The sequence below is a fragment of the Heloderma suspectum genome, chromosome 7 (assembly GCF_057233095.1).
Source record: "Heloderma suspectum isolate Gila_16-S chromosome 7, 16-S_ref, whole genome shotgun sequence".
Classification (NCBI taxonomy): domain Eukaryota; kingdom Metazoa; phylum Chordata; class Lepidosauria; order Squamata; family Helodermatidae; genus Heloderma; species Heloderma suspectum.
In genome coordinates, this window is record NC_139464.1 from 35,015,603 (window position 1) to 35,033,633 (window position 18,031).

General features: G+C 43.7%; 1 protein-coding gene across 13 annotated transcripts in view; it reads left to right on the forward strand.

Annotated features, from left to right (window-relative positions):
• STAB2 (stabilin 2) overlaps window positions 1–18,031 on the forward strand; it is a 153,061-nt gene that overhangs the window by 95,279 nt on the left and 39,751 nt on the right. For 12 of the 13 annotated variants that reach the window (XR_014784265.1, XR_014784266.1, XM_084809611.1 and 9 more), the window contains 11 exons: window positions 1,219–1,344; window positions 2,427–2,500; window positions 3,347–3,418; window positions 10,006–10,125; window positions 10,941–10,988; window positions 11,166–11,249; window positions 12,841–12,987; window positions 14,660–14,800; window positions 16,887–16,946; window positions 17,153–17,329; window positions 17,452–17,544. Coding sequence is in view for 11 of the 13 variants with exons in the window: in XM_084809611.1 (XP_084665737.1) it covers window positions 1,219–1,344; window positions 2,427–2,500; window positions 3,347–3,418; window positions 10,006–10,125; window positions 10,941–10,988; window positions 11,166–11,249; window positions 12,841–12,987; window positions 14,660–14,800; window positions 16,887–16,946; window positions 17,153–17,329; window positions 17,452–17,544 (1,142 nt within the window). In the remaining 2 variants the exon portion in view is untranslated. The remainder of the gene's footprint in view (window positions 1–1,218; window positions 1,345–2,426; window positions 2,501–3,346; window positions 3,419–10,005; window positions 10,126–10,940; window positions 10,989–11,165; window positions 11,250–12,840; window positions 12,988–14,659; window positions 14,801–16,886; window positions 16,947–17,152; window positions 17,330–17,451; window positions 17,545–18,031) is intronic. The other variant, XM_084809615.1, reaches the window with a different exon arrangement.

Genomic DNA, 18,031 nt, shown 5'->3' on the forward strand with positions numbered 1-18,031 from the left:
TAGCTGGGCCACATAGCGTTATTTTATGTATGTATGTATATATATATGCATGCAGTTATTATATTTCTAATCTGCCCAATACCAGATGTTCTCCATCTATTATTCATGAGGGAGTTGGTGTGGTAGGAAGTGGGGTTATTGACATGTGATCATTTGAGAGCAGGAATCATTCCCAATGTATTAAAAATGAACAGTTGGTTAAAAAAACAGATTTACATAAATGAAACAGTAGACATCTTTGACAGCTAGAATATTTTGCACGATTTGTCCTGTCCTGGCAATGAAGAACTCATGGGTGAGTCAGAAAGGTAGAATTCGGCAAGCCAGGCTGGAGTGGAAGGAGAAAACAGACAGGAAACAGATAGGCAGGGTTTCATCAAGGTTCGGTTGCCTGAAGGTGAGAGCAGTCTGTAGCAGGACTTTCAGGATCCTGGACAGAGCACAAGGACCAGACAAGTTATCCGATGACAGCATCTTCTCAATTGAGTCTTTTTATGCTCCCTGAGCATGAAGCCCTTCTCAGACTCTAAACCACTCTGGTCAGCCAGCCCAGAATAACACTTACATTTATTTTTATTTCATTGATTTTGATTGATTGGACTGGTGCACTGCCTGCCTTTCACGCAAAAAATGGTGCTCAAGGTGGCAAACAGTAATAAAACCAAGATTAAAATAAACGTCGTTAAAATCCTCATAAAAACAAATAGATTAAAAACACAGCTAAAAGAACACAACAAAATGAATAAAATCAGCACTCGGTGCAATAGAACCCAGTTCAGCAAGAGATCAGCTTACATGCCAAAGGTCTGCTTTGTCTGCCAGTGGAAGGATAGCAGAGAGGGAGCCAACCTAGTCTCCCTTCGCAAAGAAGGTCCTCTATCCTGTCCCCACAAAAGTTGTCTCTGATGGCAGCAGGACCAAGGGAAGGTCATCCTCAAAAGATCTTAGAGCCTTGGCAGGGTCATGTGGGATAATGTGGTCTTTCCGGTCCCAAGTTGTATTGGGCTGGTATACATATACACAGTGTTTTCTAGGTACACAACTCCATGTTTACCAACATATATAGTATATAAGTCAGCTTGCCAGGGAACTTGGGTTGTGTTTTTCCGTCAAGTGTATTTTGGCAAACCCGTGTTTGCTCCTGCATAGTACTATGTGAAATGGCCTGAAGTGGCTTGAGGACTGCAAGTGTAGCTTATCTTTTGTGTGCCTTTACAGGTATCAATGCTTGCGAAAGCGGCAATGGAGGTTGCTCTTCCAATGCAGAATGTAGACGTACCACTCTGGGAAAAAGAGTATGTGTCTGCAAAGCAGGTTACACTGGAGATGGAATAGTCTGCCTACGTAAGTGCTCACTATATGCCTATGGACTATATGAAATTGAGAAATAGCCAGCAATGTTGATTCTTTGTCAGTAATATCTACAGTCTACACCACCCTTCCCCAACTTGGCACACTCCAGATGTGTTGGAGTATAACTACCATCATCTCCAGCCAGCATGGCCAATGCCCCGGAATACTGGGATATGTAGTACAACACATCTGGAGGGTGCCAGGTTAGGCAGGGCTGGTCTACACATTTCATGTATGGTTTGTATTAATACATTGTGGTGTAAACCATGGCTAATTTCTTTTAATGAGACAATATTAGCTACTCCCGATATTAGGGCTTGTCCAGACACTCAGTGAGTCCCCTTTTGATTGCCTGCAGGAATATGTGGGGCTGCAAACAGATTCACAACCCAGTGGGGACTGCTGATTCTCTGAAGTGGCCCTAAGAGCCAGGACCTTACCCATAAACAATATTGTTGCACATTCATGATCTGGTTTTAGAGGCGATTCACATGTTCAGAATGAGGAAGTGGAGGCTGGTGTCTCCGATATCAGTGGGGCAATGAATCCACTCCAGGTTTCAGTCAGAACTAGTCAGAACTCTAAAGGAGCCATCCAAGGTGCTCCCACACCTTGGATAGCTCCTTTAGGGTTCTGACTGGTTCTGACTGAAACCAAGAGTGGATTCACTGACCCACTGACATCGGAGACACCAGCCTCCACTGGAATGAGGAGGTGTTACAGGACAAAAGAGCCACTGCACAATTCACATGGAAGGTGGATTATCTCAAAGTGCCCCCATGTCAAAAACTCCATTTCATATGAAAAGCTTATTCATGAGGGAGAAGATTGGAATTGGCTTTTGATTAGGTTGTAGCTTTCCTTCAGGGAAAGCGTAGAATGCTGCCATCATGAGCTACTACAGATATCATCCCCCTATTTTGCACTTGTGGTCAAACCAAAGTGAAGTTCTTTGGAGGGATCATATTGAGTAACAAACAGGAAGGATGACTGTAAACAAGTACATTTCATTGGCAGCATTCCTTTGGCACAGTACTCACCTTTTTCTCCTGTCATTGTTTGGTCACATAAAGAAATCAACCCCTGCTTGCAGAATAATGGTGGATGTGATAAAAATGCAGAGTGCACTCACACTGGGCCCAATCAGGTAAGCAATGTTGCCATCTCATGTTAATGCACATAGAGACAATAATTAGTGATGAATCATACGCTATAGAGCAGCCTGCCCCAAGCTGGTGCCCTCCAGATGTGTTGGATTGCAACTCCCATCATCCCCAGCCAGCATAGGAGTTGCAGTCCAACACATCTGGAGGGCACCAGCTTTGGGAAGGCTGATATAGTGCTTTATTTAATTATACTGTGAACATAGTGAGGAAGAGTATTACATACAGTATGATCTCCAAAGGCGCGGGGAGGTGGGGATATTATGCTTATATATAAACTACTCCAGGAGCCTTTTTGGCTGAGGAATGGGATAAAATACTTTAATTAAATAAATACAGAAATAAATGACATATTGTACTATGAAGACCAAAAGGTTACAGGGAAAAAAAAATCAAAGCTCATATTTTGAGGATTCTAAAACATACCTTCAAAGCCTAAATAAAAATAAGTTGCCTGGGTAAACAGGTCTCTTGAGTACTTGTATTCATACAGAGCCATATAAGATAAATTGGAGTGACAAGTAAAGACCTCAAACACGGAAGGTTTTTATCACAACATTTTTCTTATAAAACAATGCTGAGAGGCCAATGGGATCTCAGCTCTTTCAGCTTGATAAAATGCATTTAAAAACAATGAGAAAATATAGTTAGATTATGTGCTTTTCAGATGAGAACAGCAAAATTACAAAATAGATGCGAGCTCAGAACAGGCTAAAATGATTGTTCAGTGTCCTATTTATTTTCCATACACATAAGCATAGCCAATTATATTCAGTGCTTGAAAGGTCTTATGTAATATTTTGACATGGGCTGTTTCCTTATCCTGGCAGGCAGCGTGTAACTGTTTAAACCAATATTCTGGGGACGGCAAAACATGTACCTACCTCAGTCGATGTTTAGTTGTGAGTACATTCATATCAGTCCAGTTTTTGATGTGTGTCCCATACTTCTCCAGCAGAGATCCATGGTATATTCAAGGCATTTCGTGACAGCCATTTCTTAACTTCTCCTGCATAGTGATGTGGAACTGACCCATGAGCCCTGCACCTGGCTGCCATTCATTTGTATACCAGCTGTACATGGATGTGCAGCTAACCTTCTGAATTTGCTCTGGATTTCATTTGAGCCAGGGCTCACCAGGATCAGCCTGGTACATTTCTTCCACCCAGTTGAGGCTGGTGGCTCCAGTGTCAATGAATTCTTTAGAATCCTAAAGGTGCTGTGATGAAACCCCCTCCTCTCTTCACCCAGCCCACAGTCCCTCAAGACGGCGGGAGTGTGTCTTTGCTTCCACCTAGGCAGGTTGTTCCCACCCACCTCAAGTTTCCGTCTTTTACCTCCTTCCTTATACTCCTTTGTTTTTCCTGGAGTATAATTGTGTGTGTGACTTGTGCCTTTTTTAAACTGCATACCAGTTGCTGGAGAACAACAGTAGGAGAGGGTGATTGTCCTGAAGGCGGCTTTGGGGCTTCCCACTGGGGCAGCTGGTTGGCCACTGTGAGAAAGAGGATGCTGGAATATATTGGCCTTAGATCTGATATTATTATCATCATCATCATCATTTTTTATTTTTTTATTTTTTTAAATTTCTTTTTCGTGTAACACAAACTTCCATACCAGTGGGCCAGTGCTTTTAACCTCCAGTGAGTAGAGGACCAGGCACAGGCTACTCTAGAACAATCAGAAAGCTAGACACAAAAAGGGAATAGAGGCTATGGAAGGAAAAGACTCTCCCATGGTGATGACCTGCAACATCTGTGCCATGTTTGTTTTCTTGCCTGAGAACAACATGGCATACATGTGCAACAAGTGCAAGTTGATCATGCTGTTGGAAGAAAAAGTAAGAGGATTGGGGCAGCGAGTGTCAACCCGCCAGGGAATAAAAGAACATGAAGAGGTCTTGGACAGAATGGTGGAACTACAGCAGCAAAGTGAAGAACAGAAGCTAGAAGAGCAACAGCAAGCTGAGGCAGAAGAGGAAAATGCTGAGGTGAGAAAAAATGCAGTAGAGGATATTCCTTGGACATGGGTGAGAGGAGCAGAAGAACTAGAAACCACTCTACACTAGTGGAAGCACTGGAACTATGGAACCGTTTCCAGGTACTTGAGGATGAGACTGGAGGACAGCCTGCAGAGGAAGAATTACAGGGGAACATACATGAGAGCGAGCAAGAGGCTGAAGGTCCGTCAAACAGAGGCAATGAAACACAGGCCTTCAACAAGAAGAAGAGAAGAGTGGTAGTAGTGGGTGTCTCCATGCTGTGTGGGATCAAAACCCAATTATGTCACGAAGACCCATGGACTTGCCAGGTATGCTGTCTCCCAGGAGGATGAATTAGAGATGTGACTGAAGGGTTGCCTGCACTCATAAAGCCCACTAACAGGCATCCCTTTCTTCTCATCCATGTGGGAACAAATGATACCACCAAGCGGAGCTACAAAGAAATCACGTCAGACTTTGAAGCTTTGGGAAGGAAACTCAAGAACTTTGGGGCCCAGATAGTTTTCTCATCCATCCTTCTAGTAGTTAGAAGACAGACAGAAAGGGAAAGAAAAATACTCTGGGTGAATGACTGGCTACGAAGGTAGTGCTGGCATGAGAGATTTGGATTCTGAGACCACGGGCTATACTTCCTGGAAGATAGACTGTTGGCAAGGGATGGGTTGCACTTCACAAAGCCTGGGAAGAATATGTTTGGCCACAGCATGAAGAACTTCATCAGGAGGGCTTTAAACTGAATCCTACAGGGGAGGGAGATGTAAAGTTGGGGGTAACAATGGATGAAGGTTCATGCACCACAACAGAGAGAACAGCTCTGATAGCACCCAATAATAATCTTCAGAAACATGTAGGAAGAAAGCCAGACTATAAAGCACATGGTCTTCAATGTCTATACACTAGTACCCAGAGTATGGGAAACAAACAGAACAAACTTGAACTCTTAATACAGGAGGGAAATTATGACTTGATAGGTGTAACTGAAACTTGGTGTGGGATGACTCCCATGACTGGAATACAGTCATTGAATGATATAACTTGTTCAAAAAGAACAGGAGGAACAGAAAGGGAGGTGGGGTTGCACTGTATGTGAAAAATACATATCTCTGCACAGAAATACAGGAGGATGAGCTTGGTAGCCCCATCAAGAGCATCTGGGTTAAAATAAATGGAGCAAAGAATAAAAGGAACATGGTGGTTGGAGTCAACTACCAGCCACCCAATCAAGGAGAAGACAAGGGTGAAACTTTTGAAAAGCAAATTGCCAAGGTTTAAAGGAAGAATGATGTAGTAGTAATGGGGGACTTCATTTTCCCCAATATTTGTTGGGAGACAAATTCTGCAAAACATGGCCCCTACAAGAGATTCCTGACGTGTTGCTGATAATTTCCTCCTACAGAAAGTAGAGGAAGGAACTAGAGGATCAGCTATCCTTGACTTGATCCTAACCAACAGAGATGACTTAGTGGATCAAGTAGCAGTTACAGGAACTCTGGGGGAAAGTGACCATGTTATACTTGAGTTCTTGGTTCTAAAGGAAGCAAAAGCCAAGTGCAGCCAAATGCGTACCCTGGATTTTAGGAAAGCCAATTTTAATAAACTCAGAACAATGATCAGTAAGGTCCCATGGCAAGTGACTCTAACGAGAAAAGGAGTCCAAGATGGGTGGGAGTTTTTAAAAAAGGAAATTCTCAAGGCACAATTACAAACAATTCCAACAAGAAAAAAAGGCAGAAGACAACAGAAGAAACCAATGTGGCTTCACAAAAAGCTTAAGAGATGACCTGAAAACAAAACAAAAAAGGGACACGTACAGGAAGTGGAAGGAAGGCCAAGCTACAATGGGAGAATGCAGGCAGGTAGCACAAAATTGCAGGGATGGCGTCAGGAAGGCTAAAGCTGAGAACAAGCTGAGGTTAGCGAGGGATGCTAAAAGCAACAAAAAGGCTTTCTTCAGATACATGCATAGTAAAAGACAGAGGAAAGAAATGGTGGTTCAGCTATTAAATAAGGATGGCAAAATGATAACAGATGACAAAGAAAAGGCAGAAGTGCTCAATTCCTACGTTGGCTCAGTCTTCTCCCAAAAGAGGGTTTATGACCCCCCCGGCAAAGACGAAGTACAGGCTGAAGGAGCAGGATTGCAGCTTGAGATTGACAGGCATATGGTCAAGGAACACCTAATTACTTTGAATGAGTTCAAATCTCCAGGGCCAGATGAACTGCATCCTCGGGTAATAAAGGAACTGGCAGAAGAGCTTTCAGAACCACTGTCTATTCTCTTTAAGAAATCATGGAGGATGGGTGAAGTGCCAGATGACAGGAGGAGGCCTAATGTCCCTATCTTCTATCTTGGAAGACAGAAACAAAATTCAAAGTGATCTTGATAGACTGGAGCGCTGGGCAGAAAACAACAGAATGAAATTTAATAGGGATAAATGCCAAGTTCTGCACCTAGGAAAAGGAAACCAAATGCACAGTTACAAGTTGGGGGATACTTGGCTCAACAACACTACAAACGAGAAGGATCTTGGAATTGTTGTAGATCACAAGCTGAATATGAGCCAACAATGTGATGTGGCTGCAAAAAAGGCAAATGGTATTTTGGGCTGTATTAATAGAAATTTTGGGCTGTATTAATAGTTTCCGAATCCTGGAAAGTACTAGTTCCCCTCTACTCAGCACTGGTTAGGCCTCATCTGGAATACTGTGTCCAGTTCTGGGCACCGCACTTTAAGAAGGACACAGACAAGCTGGAGAGGGTTCAGAGGAGGGCAACAAAGATGATCAGGGGACTGGAAACAAAGCCCTATGAAGAGAGACTGAAAGAACTGGGCATGTTTAGCCTTGAGAAGAGAAGACTGAGGGGAGATACGATAGTGATCTTCAAGTACTTCAAAGGCTATCACAGAGAGGAAGGCCAGGATCTCTTCTCGATCATCCCAGAATACAGGACACAGACTAATGGGATCAAATTACAGGAAGCCAGATTCCAGCTGAACATCAGGAAAAACTTCCTGACTGTTAGCACAATATGACAATGGAACTGATTACCTAGGGAAGTGGTGGGCTCTCCCAAACTGGAGGCATTCAAGATGAAGCTGGACAGCCATCTGTCAGGGAATGCTTTGACTTAGATTCCTGCATTGAGGAGGGGGTTGGACTTGACGGTCTTATAGGCCCCTTCTAACCCAACTATTCTATGATTCTATGATTTTATGATTCTATGATCCAGAATAGCTCTGCTTATGCTCTAAAGTCTTTTCTGTAGGCATGCCAGCCTGCTGTTACATACAGCACGTAGGGTCACTTCCTAACAAGTCAAGTGCTTTGATTTATTGTTTGATGTTGCTTTTTGTCCCTCCTTGATCCACTGTTGTTCTTTGCATGTATGAAATGCAAACAGAAAAAAAGAGCTGACAAACAAAATGATTAAAAGAGCTCTTGCAGAGCAGCTCCAGTGCAGATGTAATCGAAGACTGATGGGGCCTTTTGCCTGATATGAGGATTGAGCTGCTTGACATTTGAATCCCAGACTGCAGCTATAAGTGAAATGGAATCAAAGGCTGAGAGCCCTGTGTTCTTCCCTTCCTTTGTGTGGGCCTCATTTGCTACTGCATTTCTTGCTTTGGTAATGGCTTTAGAACATGTTTTTACAGCACATCTTGTATTACTGTCATGCAACATGCCATCTGGCTGTAACACAGCCAATCCCTGTGAGGCATAACTTCAGGGAGAGCCTTTCATTTAGATCTACCAGAATAAATCATACACAAATCAGGACCTTGATATCAAGTCCTTAAGGCCCTATTTCCAGAAATACTACCTTCTGCTACTTGTGCTGGTTACCTGGACAACATTGGGTTGTGTGTTTTTTTGTTCTCCTTAAGTTTTGGTGGCCAAGTTCTATAACAGATAAGGAGATCTTTAAAAAAAAAAAATAACAGGAGTCTTCAAAAATGTAGCAGGCTCTGCATTTGTCACATGCAAAGATTTTACTTTTTCCTGCAATTGCCTCTGCCCCATGCATTCAAAGGCCTTTCCAGGCAATCAGTTTATAGGACAGTTCATGCACAGTTGCATCGATTGCATCTGGGATCCATACATCACTCAAGGAAGCACTTCTGTTTCAAAGGTATTGCATTTCCTCAGTGCTCAAGCAGCAATAAGGGAAAATGCCATTCTCTCCCAGCTGGTGGAACAACTGAAATTTGGAAGGCTGTCTGGAATGGGGCTGCAGGAGCGGCATAGGCCCAGTTCACACAGGAGGCCTAAAGGTAACCTTTTTCTGGGCAAAAGCTGCTGCCTGGCAGCTTCTCCAGTTTGATGCCCTCCGTATGCTTTGGACTACAAAACTCCCAGCACACCAACCATAGACCATGCTGACTGCAGCATGCTGGGCATCGTAGTCCAGCACATCTGGAGGTTGTTCTTTTGGGGAAGACCAGGTTGGGGAAGACCAGGTTGTTCTTTTTTCAACCATGCCATTCCAGCCTTTCCTTTGCAACGCTTCTATCCTGCTTGTTCACCCTCCAGCACTGTGTGGATCCTTCTTGAAGCACTAGAGGGGAATCTGGAAGTCACATAGTTTTCTCCTTCTTCTTTGGCAACTCCCATAATCCCTGTCCATTGGCCATTCTGGCTGGGGCTTATGGGAGTTGTAGTCCAATACATCTGGAGGGTACCAGGTTGAGGAAGGCAGGAACATACAATAGCTATGATAGCCAGCTGGCAGCATTTGCCCAGAAAAAAAGTTGTCTTTGGGCCTCCTGTGTAGCCCACCTCTACTCTATGGCGCTGCAAGAGGAACCCCCGTGGCACAGGAAACTGAGTAAGGGTGCAATGCTATGCTTGTTTAGACAAAAAAAAAGTCCAACAACTCGCAGTATTCTCCAGGCAGCCATGCTGGCTGGAGAAAGCTAGGAGTTGTAAGACTTTTTTCTGTCTAAACATGCATAGGATTCTGCCCTAAGTTAGTCACTTTTAGCTCCCATCGAAATCAGTGGGACATAAGTCCGTTGTGGCTAACGTTTCACACTGGTTTCAGTGCAACTTCACCTGGATCCAACCCAGCAAGTCCAATGTGCAAATGCAACTGTCAGGCAGGAGCGAATGATGGGTGATGGGGCATGCTGGCACAATCCAGATTGCCCGCCCTGTATAGGATTTAAACCTCTGCATTAATTCCAGATGATTAATAATTTGCCATTGAAACTGATTAATTAAGGGCGAAATCCCATGCTGGCTGGGGATTGTTGGGAGTTGTCGGACTTTTATCTGTCTAAACAGGCATGGGATGGCACCCTACGTGAACGAGCGGGCCATGGTGGCTATGGAAGAGGCACATCGCATTGAAATCAGTGATACTTAGAAGTGCTTCACTTTGGCCTACTGCCCCCCACTCCCCCGGGTTGATTTACTATGTTAAAGTAGCACTGAGATGCATCTCTACAAGGGAGCTTTTGTTTAATTTTGATTCCCTCCCAACAGAATAATGGCGGCTGTGGAGAAAACGCACTCTGCAATGATACTGAAAAGTCAGAAACAACCTGTATCTGCAGACCCAGTTATGTTGGAGATGGACTTACTTGCAGAGGCAGCATCTCCTTGGTGAAGCTTTATTTTAATTTTTTTACTGAATGCTTATCAGACAACTTTATGCTTGGCAGCAACTGGACAAACTGCACTGAAGGAAGTGACAGTAGGGGAAGGCAATTTGCAGAGATGGGGGGGTGCGGTGCTGGCTCCAGGCTTTTGAGGGCCCTTGGGCAAGACTCCCCCCGTGGGCCCCTCCCTCAGCGAGTCTCCCTTCTCACCGCCATGGTCACGGACTGCTATTGCTCCTCCTCCTTTTTCTCCTCATTGCTGCTGCTTGCTTGCTTGACGGGCAGAGAGCCAGTGAGCATGTAGGCCGTAGCATCTACTGCTCCTCTTTCCCTTCACCGATGTTGTCTGGGCCAGACCAAGAGCCAGGTGAATGAGCAGGTTGCAGTGGTGAAGAGGAGGGCCAACTCCAGGGGGCTCTTGTCAGTGGGCCCCAGCTGCAGTGTGAGTCCTTGGCAGGTGTCCCAATATACCTACCCTTAGCACTGGCCCTGGTCCAGAGAGAACCCAATGATTCCAAAATAGCAGCAAACCACATTAGCAGCTGCTCATATACCGTTATATCCTGGCACATACAAAACAAGCAGCTTGATCCCTTTAGAAAGCTTTGCAGAAGCCCATTACTGGCAACATCATCAGCTGCTGGGCTAGAGACGTATCCAGCCTGGAGTGTGTTCTAGATCTCAGCATTTCTTGCCATCCTGTATGGGGTTATTATTTCTGCAAGGGTTGCATACATTTACGTTTGCCTTCAATGATTTCCATAAGTTGTATTATTATTATTATTATTATTATTATTATTATTATTATTATTATTACAGGAGCTCTCGAGGGATTTCAACACTACTCGATTTAATGGATTTCTAATGGTAAGAAGAGACCTGATCTAATGTCTTGATCTCTCTTGGTGGGCATTCAGTCACATCTACTGAAAGTTTTGCAAAGGAAAACACTCTTCAGATCCAGTAGCCTGCTTGTCTGGAAAGTGCCGCTGCCTGAAAATGGCATTAACTCCAATGTTAACTTCTTGTATTCTTTCTTTGTAGGATGCTGGTGTCAAAGATATTTCAGCAATAGGTCCTTTCACTGTTTTTGCACCAAACAGAGAAGCATTTGCAACTGAATTAAAAGTAAGCAAGCAAAAGAATCTTAATGCTGAATGATCTATTGTTACATACTCCTCACTTCCCCAAGTGGAGGGCAGCTCCAAGGACAGGACTACTGAGTTTTTAGTTTCCTTTCGGATAAGAAAGCACTGGAGACGTAGGGAATCTTGGCAACATTTGCTTTATTTGGAAATATACAACAGAGCATAAATGGAGGTAAATAGGCACACCTACAAGACCGCAGGCCCACCACCCTGCTTCAGATCCTGGCGGGGGGGGGGGGGGGCAGGAGAAAGAATGCATCCCAAACTTGATTCACCTTCAACCCACTAATTTCATGCCATACGTGTGTAACCTGCTTTTCTTACCAGATGGAAACCCAAAGCAGCTAGCAGGGAGAGCCAATGTGGTGTAGTGGCTAGAGTGTTGAACTAGGGCTGGGGAGACCTGTGTTCTAGTCCCCACTCAGCCATGAAGGGTGATTCAGCCTAACCTATCTTACAGGGTTGTTGTGAAGATAAAAGGGAGAGGAGAAGGACCATGTAAGCCACCTTGGGCTCCTTACAAGAGAAAAGAAAGGTGGAATATAAATGTAATAACAACTATAATAATAATAAACCACTCAATACAACAATGCCAGAATAACAGCCAGTATAACAACAATATATCAAACAATACATAGAAAATAACTCAGCAGCCAGACCAATTCATATCAAAACAATAACACAGTACAGTACACCTATCAAGATGCATGCCAGACCATTTAATTAAAAAGCAGTTCAATTCAACAACAGCAATTTGCTTCAGTAGACAAGGTACCAAAATTCGTAACAAAGTTACAAATTGCAAAGTCGTCGCAGAATTTTGTAAATTCTACAAAACTAACAGAAGTACAACATTTTATGTTGATTTGCCATCTTTCCTCCATGGAGCTCAAGTTGCATACATGGTTCTTCTCTCCCAGCCACTCCAATTTATTTTCACAGCTACGCTATGAGGTAGGCTAGGCTGAGAGATTGTGACTGAGACAAAGACACCCTGTCAGTGGGGATCTAAATCTAGCCCTCTAACCTCTCCACCACACTGACTCACGCCTCCTGCTCTCACAGCTTCTTGCCCATTCAGGCAGACATTAAGGGCACAATCCTATGCACATTTAGACAGGAAAAAAGTCCTACAACTCTCTGGATTCCCTAGCCAGCTGTGCTGGCTGGGGTATGCAGGGCATTGTAAGATTTTTTTCTGTCTAAACATGCATAGGATTACACCTTAAGACTACAGTCCTAAACACTCTAGGGCAGCCTTCCCCCAACCCCCAGATGGGTTGGACTTCAAATCCCATCTTCTCCAACCATGATGGCAGTTATAGTCCAAACCATCAGGTTGGGGAAGGCTGCTCTAGGAAGCAAACCCCATTAATTGCCTTTCAAGTAAACACGCATGGGATTACACTGCACCATCTTTTTGTGTCAAATCCCGAACACCCACCTGGAGTCACTTTAATCCTATTCACAGTAATCAGATAGCAAAAACACAACAATATTTGTGGTGCACGCTGTATGCTGTTCCCCACCCCACCCCCATCACCTGTTATGTTTTCTGATTTGCTTCCAAGCTTAAGGACTGGATATCGAGAGGCGTGATGCCCCAGGTTCTTCGCTACCATATAGTAGCCTGTACGGGACTGCTCTATAATGACATGACATCAGAGAAAACTGTCACCACTCTTCAGGGAGATCAGCTCAAGTTTACATTCTCACAGGTAAAACTAAGCCTTGGGGACCATACCGTCTTCATTTCTCTTCTTAGAAAAGAGAGATTCAATCCTATAAGACAGCCTTTTCCAACCTGGTACCCTCCAGATGTGTTGGACTACAACTGCCATCATCACCAACTCCAGTGGCCATGTTGGAGGGCACCAGGTTGGGGAAGGCAGATATAGGATGAAATGATGGATGACATTGTGAGCCTTTCTACATGAGGATTTTATTGTGCCCTCGTGATTGCTCACTCACAGTAGTTTGTGGGTCCTTCACATGGCCTCCTCCTCCTCCTCCTCCTCCAGGGCCTCTCCCATGCTTTGCAACCATTATCTCGGGGGGGGGGGTGTTTCCTAAAGAGGAAAGTCTTGTATTTTTCTCAATGGTATTATAGAAGCCTTGTGTAATTGTGCAATTCTGTTATACTACAGTGCCACATAGTGGTTGTGTAATGAAATGTATAGAAAGGGAGAAAAAGAAAACACTCAGGAAAAAAAAAACACGTGCGAAGGAGCTGACCTTAATCCTGCAAAGAATCCAGAAGTAGAAGTCTTGGTAAAGGTGCAGGTTAAAGTCCTCATGTAGGATGTAGAACCAAGAACTGGTGCTCAAAGAAAGCTGTTCAACATTGATGATGAGATACCAAGATTTTTTCAATGTAGCCTTGTGCATAAGACATTGTTGGCATCTGGTGCCCAGTTAACCAAGTCAGCATGTACTAAACGAGCCTTCCTCAATGTGGTGCCCTCCAGATGTCTTGGACTTCAACTCCCATCAGCCCCAGCAGTGGTGGCACAGACACCCACCCAGCATCTCATACATAAATCCTTGGGATTTATGTAGCCTTCCTTACAGACTACATTAGGGATCTCTTCACTGGAGCAATGCTGACTCAGACATGTACTTTTATTTAAATTATTAAGGCTGTAATCCTATGCATACTTACCCTAAACATGCTTAAGATCATTATACACACTACTATATATTTCTTGGTTTTTATTGCCAGGCCAGGTGCAGGTCTCTTTATTTTGTTTTATTTCTTTATATTAAGGCATTGTAGGTCCATTCAAATAATGCTGCTGTCAGTTCCCTTGGTTCTCTCCGTTCGCAGTCACACACTCCAAGGTACCAGGCTTCAGGCTCACTACTTTATTAGTTAGCTACCAGGTTCCTTACAAATGCAGATTCTCAGAGACTGTCAGCCTACAAAGGAAAACAGCTACTCCACATAATTACGAATATCAATAGAGGAGCCAAGTGGGAATCAGAGATGCTGCTGGCAGTTTGAACAAGAACTTGCAGGCCAGAATAACTTAGGCGGGAACACCCCTCCCGTACAGTTGTGCCCCCCTACGTAAGCTATCATGCATAGCCAACCAGGTAGAACATCTGAGCTCCGCCTCTAACTTTTCTCTAGCATCCCTCAGGTCACACCTTGCCCTCTCCTCCTCCTCCAAGACCTGGGTTCTCACAGGGGAGGAAAGGGGGGGGGCTTCTGGTCGAGCCATCTGCAAGCCAAGTTCCTGAGAAGAACGCCTATCCATATCTGAGCTCACTAGGTGTGGAAGCCTCCCCCAATTCTGGCTATTTCCAATCTGAATCTGAGCTGCTAACGATTTCCACACGCTCAGAATCATTCCTGACAGTTGCCTTGTCTTGTGTGTTTGTTTTCAGAATTCAGTTTTTTTGAATGGCAGAGCTAAGATTTTAACTAGTGATCTAATCAGCACCAATGGAGTAATACATATCATAGACAAGGTCCTGATTCCACAGAGGATTCAAGAGTTCTCAGCTGGACAATCGACATCTGTAAAGGTGCATACCATTTGTTTTGGGATTGTCAAGTAATGAACAGTTGTTTTGTCATGTTTTACTACTTCATGGGTGACTTTGTATCTGTCACTCTGTGTGTGTGTATGGTCTAAATAAGAGTGCAAGGGGCTTGTAGGAGGGAACTGAGCAATGTTCTACAACAGCCTTCCTCAACCTGGTGCCCTCCAGATGTTAACTACAACTCCCATCATCCCCCAGCCAGTAGATCTTTGCAATAGCCCTAAGGAGGAGAGAGAATGACTGGCCCAAGTTAACCCAGTCACCTTTGTGCTGAGCAAGAATTGGACCCTGGGTCTCCCTGGGTCGTTTTCTAATTAGTACAACATACTGGTATAAACACACCTTTGGAACACACTTCAACTCACCGTTGGAACAAGTTGCCATCGGAGGTCCACCATGCTCTGTCATTGCAGGCTTTTAAGAAGGGCTTGAAAACATATTATTTTACCGTGACCTTCTCTTGGTATGACTGCTATTGTTGCTGTTGTTGCTTTTAACATCGTTGTTGGTTTTATTGTTGGCTTTTATTGTTGTTTTTATGTTTTTATCACTTTTAATATTTTAACTGTTTTTATGTATTTTATTGCAGTAAGCCGCCTTGGAAGGGCTTCTATCCTCAGAGGTGGCCAATAAATGTTTTATAAATATAAATAAATAAATAAATAAATAAATAAATAAATAAATGGTAGATACTAGACATCACATCTTGGGATATAACTGCCCCACTTCCCAGCCTAGCCCTAAAAGCAGAATTAGAAAATAATGCAGATGGAATGGGAATATGCATATGACCCTACTGTCAAGGGCTCCTTGGAGGCCTCTCTCAGTCCAATCCAGTAGCCAAGTCCAGACACAGACAAAGGGATTCCTTTCAAAGCTTTATTCTTCTTTTACAACTTAACAACTCTACAGGTAGCAACTAGATCTGAGCAGCAGAGTACCTATGCCCTAAGTTGAAACAGTTGGTCCCCGTTTGAAAGGGAATTACTGGCAGACCCCTGAACTTAAGGACTAGGGAGAGTCCCTCCCCTTTTCCCTTGGATCCTCTGGGCGCATCCTTTGTTTGCGCGCCAACCGGGCACTACACCTCCTTTCCACGCCCTCCGTCTGGCGCCGCTCTCTGCGTCTGCGTCACGCATCCACCAAGTCTGCTCTCTGTGCTTGGTCACTCCCTGGACTGCTTTCTAATCTAGGAATGCTGGTGGGAGGAATCTCCGTCAGCTGTGGGCCCTGGGAAAGAGGAGCGCGCTCCTCTCCCAGGAGCGACTGCTCTTCCTCAGAATCAGAACTACTCTGGGATTCTATGGGCTCAGTGTCCACCCTGACACCTACTCACAAGTGTATTTGCATTAAGGGAAAAATAGGTGAAGTAGCTATAATATATGGTTCTAATTGGTGAATTAGACTGCATCAAAGTGGAACTTTCAGTAAACTTGTGAAGTTGTTAAGATATTATGGGTTGGATCCGGATCTAGTCATACTTGGAACAGACACCTTCAGATCAATGGGACTTCAATGGGGCTACCTAAGTATGTCTACATCTGGATCCAACCTGATATCTTTTTCCACTAGTACCAAATTGGTCTTCACTTGCCATCCCCCCAGGACTGGGAACATGAAACAGGCTATTCAACAACAGCAATAGATGAGCCAATGGGTTTTAGTTTCAACTTCTTCCTGCTCATGCTCACAATGGACGATTATTAAGTAGTCTCAAATTATGCAAACATTCCTCATAGAAGTTGGAGGGGGGGTGTTTTAAGACACATCTTTTTAACTTGACTTTTTAAATTGTTGTTATGGTTTTTGAGGTTGTTTTCAAGGTTTTACTATGTCTTTATTTGATTGTGATGTCTATTTTCTGAACTTTTTGTAAACGTTTTGGTTGGTTTCAGAAAGATAGTATAGAAATACAATCAATCAATCAGTAATAGAGATGTTTCTGAAAGCAGCAGCTATATTTTAATATAGCATGTAAGGAACCCATATGTTGTTACTTTCTGAAAATACCCTAGCATTATGTTTCCAAAACAGGCAAATAAATTTAGCAAATAATTTATCTTCCTAGGAAACCCTCAAAATGGTTGCAGCACAAAATGGGTACATCATGTTCTACAACCTGATAGAGGTAAGGCTACATGTGTTGTAACCCTTTAGCATAGCATTCTCATCCACAATTCAACTTAAATTTGTGTTCTGTATTGTGGATATACCTGAGATGAATGCAGGTACCATGCAGAGAACGGTGGCTCATCCGTACTCCCATATATGCAATCATTTTCCTTTGTAGATATCGTGATGGAGAAAATGAGTTCCCCTTCTATTTTATTTCAGAGTTCAGGACTGATTAGTTTGATTAATGATCCTCTTCATCAACCAGTCACCTTGTTCTGGCCCACGGACAATGTCATTAGAGCTCTCCCAAAAGACCAGCAGGATACGCTATTTAAAATGTCAAACAAGGAGAAATTACTGCAGTACTTGAAATTCCACATTATTGGAAGTACTAAGGTGGGAATTTTCAGTTCAACATTATTTGTCTAAAAAAACTAAAAAGAAGAACACAACAGAAGCACTGGAATCTTCCTGTTTTCTAGATATGAATCTCTCTCTTTTCCTGATACATTCCACAGGTTTTAGCCTATACCCTCCCTAGCTCTAATTCACTGAAGACACTTCAAGGTTCTGATATCAGTGTGACATGTGGAAAAGATGACACCAACATTGTGAGTATCTCATGTCTTCTGCATTAGCTAATCAATGCATTTTTGACCACTCCAACCCTATTATAGCATCATAAATAGATGTCCCAGATTCAAATAAAGATGATGGGCTGTATCTGATGTGACATGGCTGCTAACGTAAATTATGTTGGGTGATTGTAAGAGACCTCTAGGGCCCCGTCTACACCGGGCTTTTACTCCGGGGCGAAGGCAAGTCGAGGTCCCTCATGATAGACGCAGTCATGACTGCGCCACCATCCGTGGTTTTCGCCCGGAAAAAGCGGAGTTCGAAGGAGTAATTTTACTGCGATGTTTTGGGTGTGCTGTGGGTTCCCGCGTGGCTGTGGTCCATCTGTTCCTTCCCCGAACTGACTTCGCATCTTACAGTGGGCGTATTGTAGGTGTGAGTAGTGCCTGCATCACTCTGTGATGCCCCTTTGCTCCCCCATCCCTGCGCAGCTGCGCAGTTACAGAGGCACAGAGGGGCATT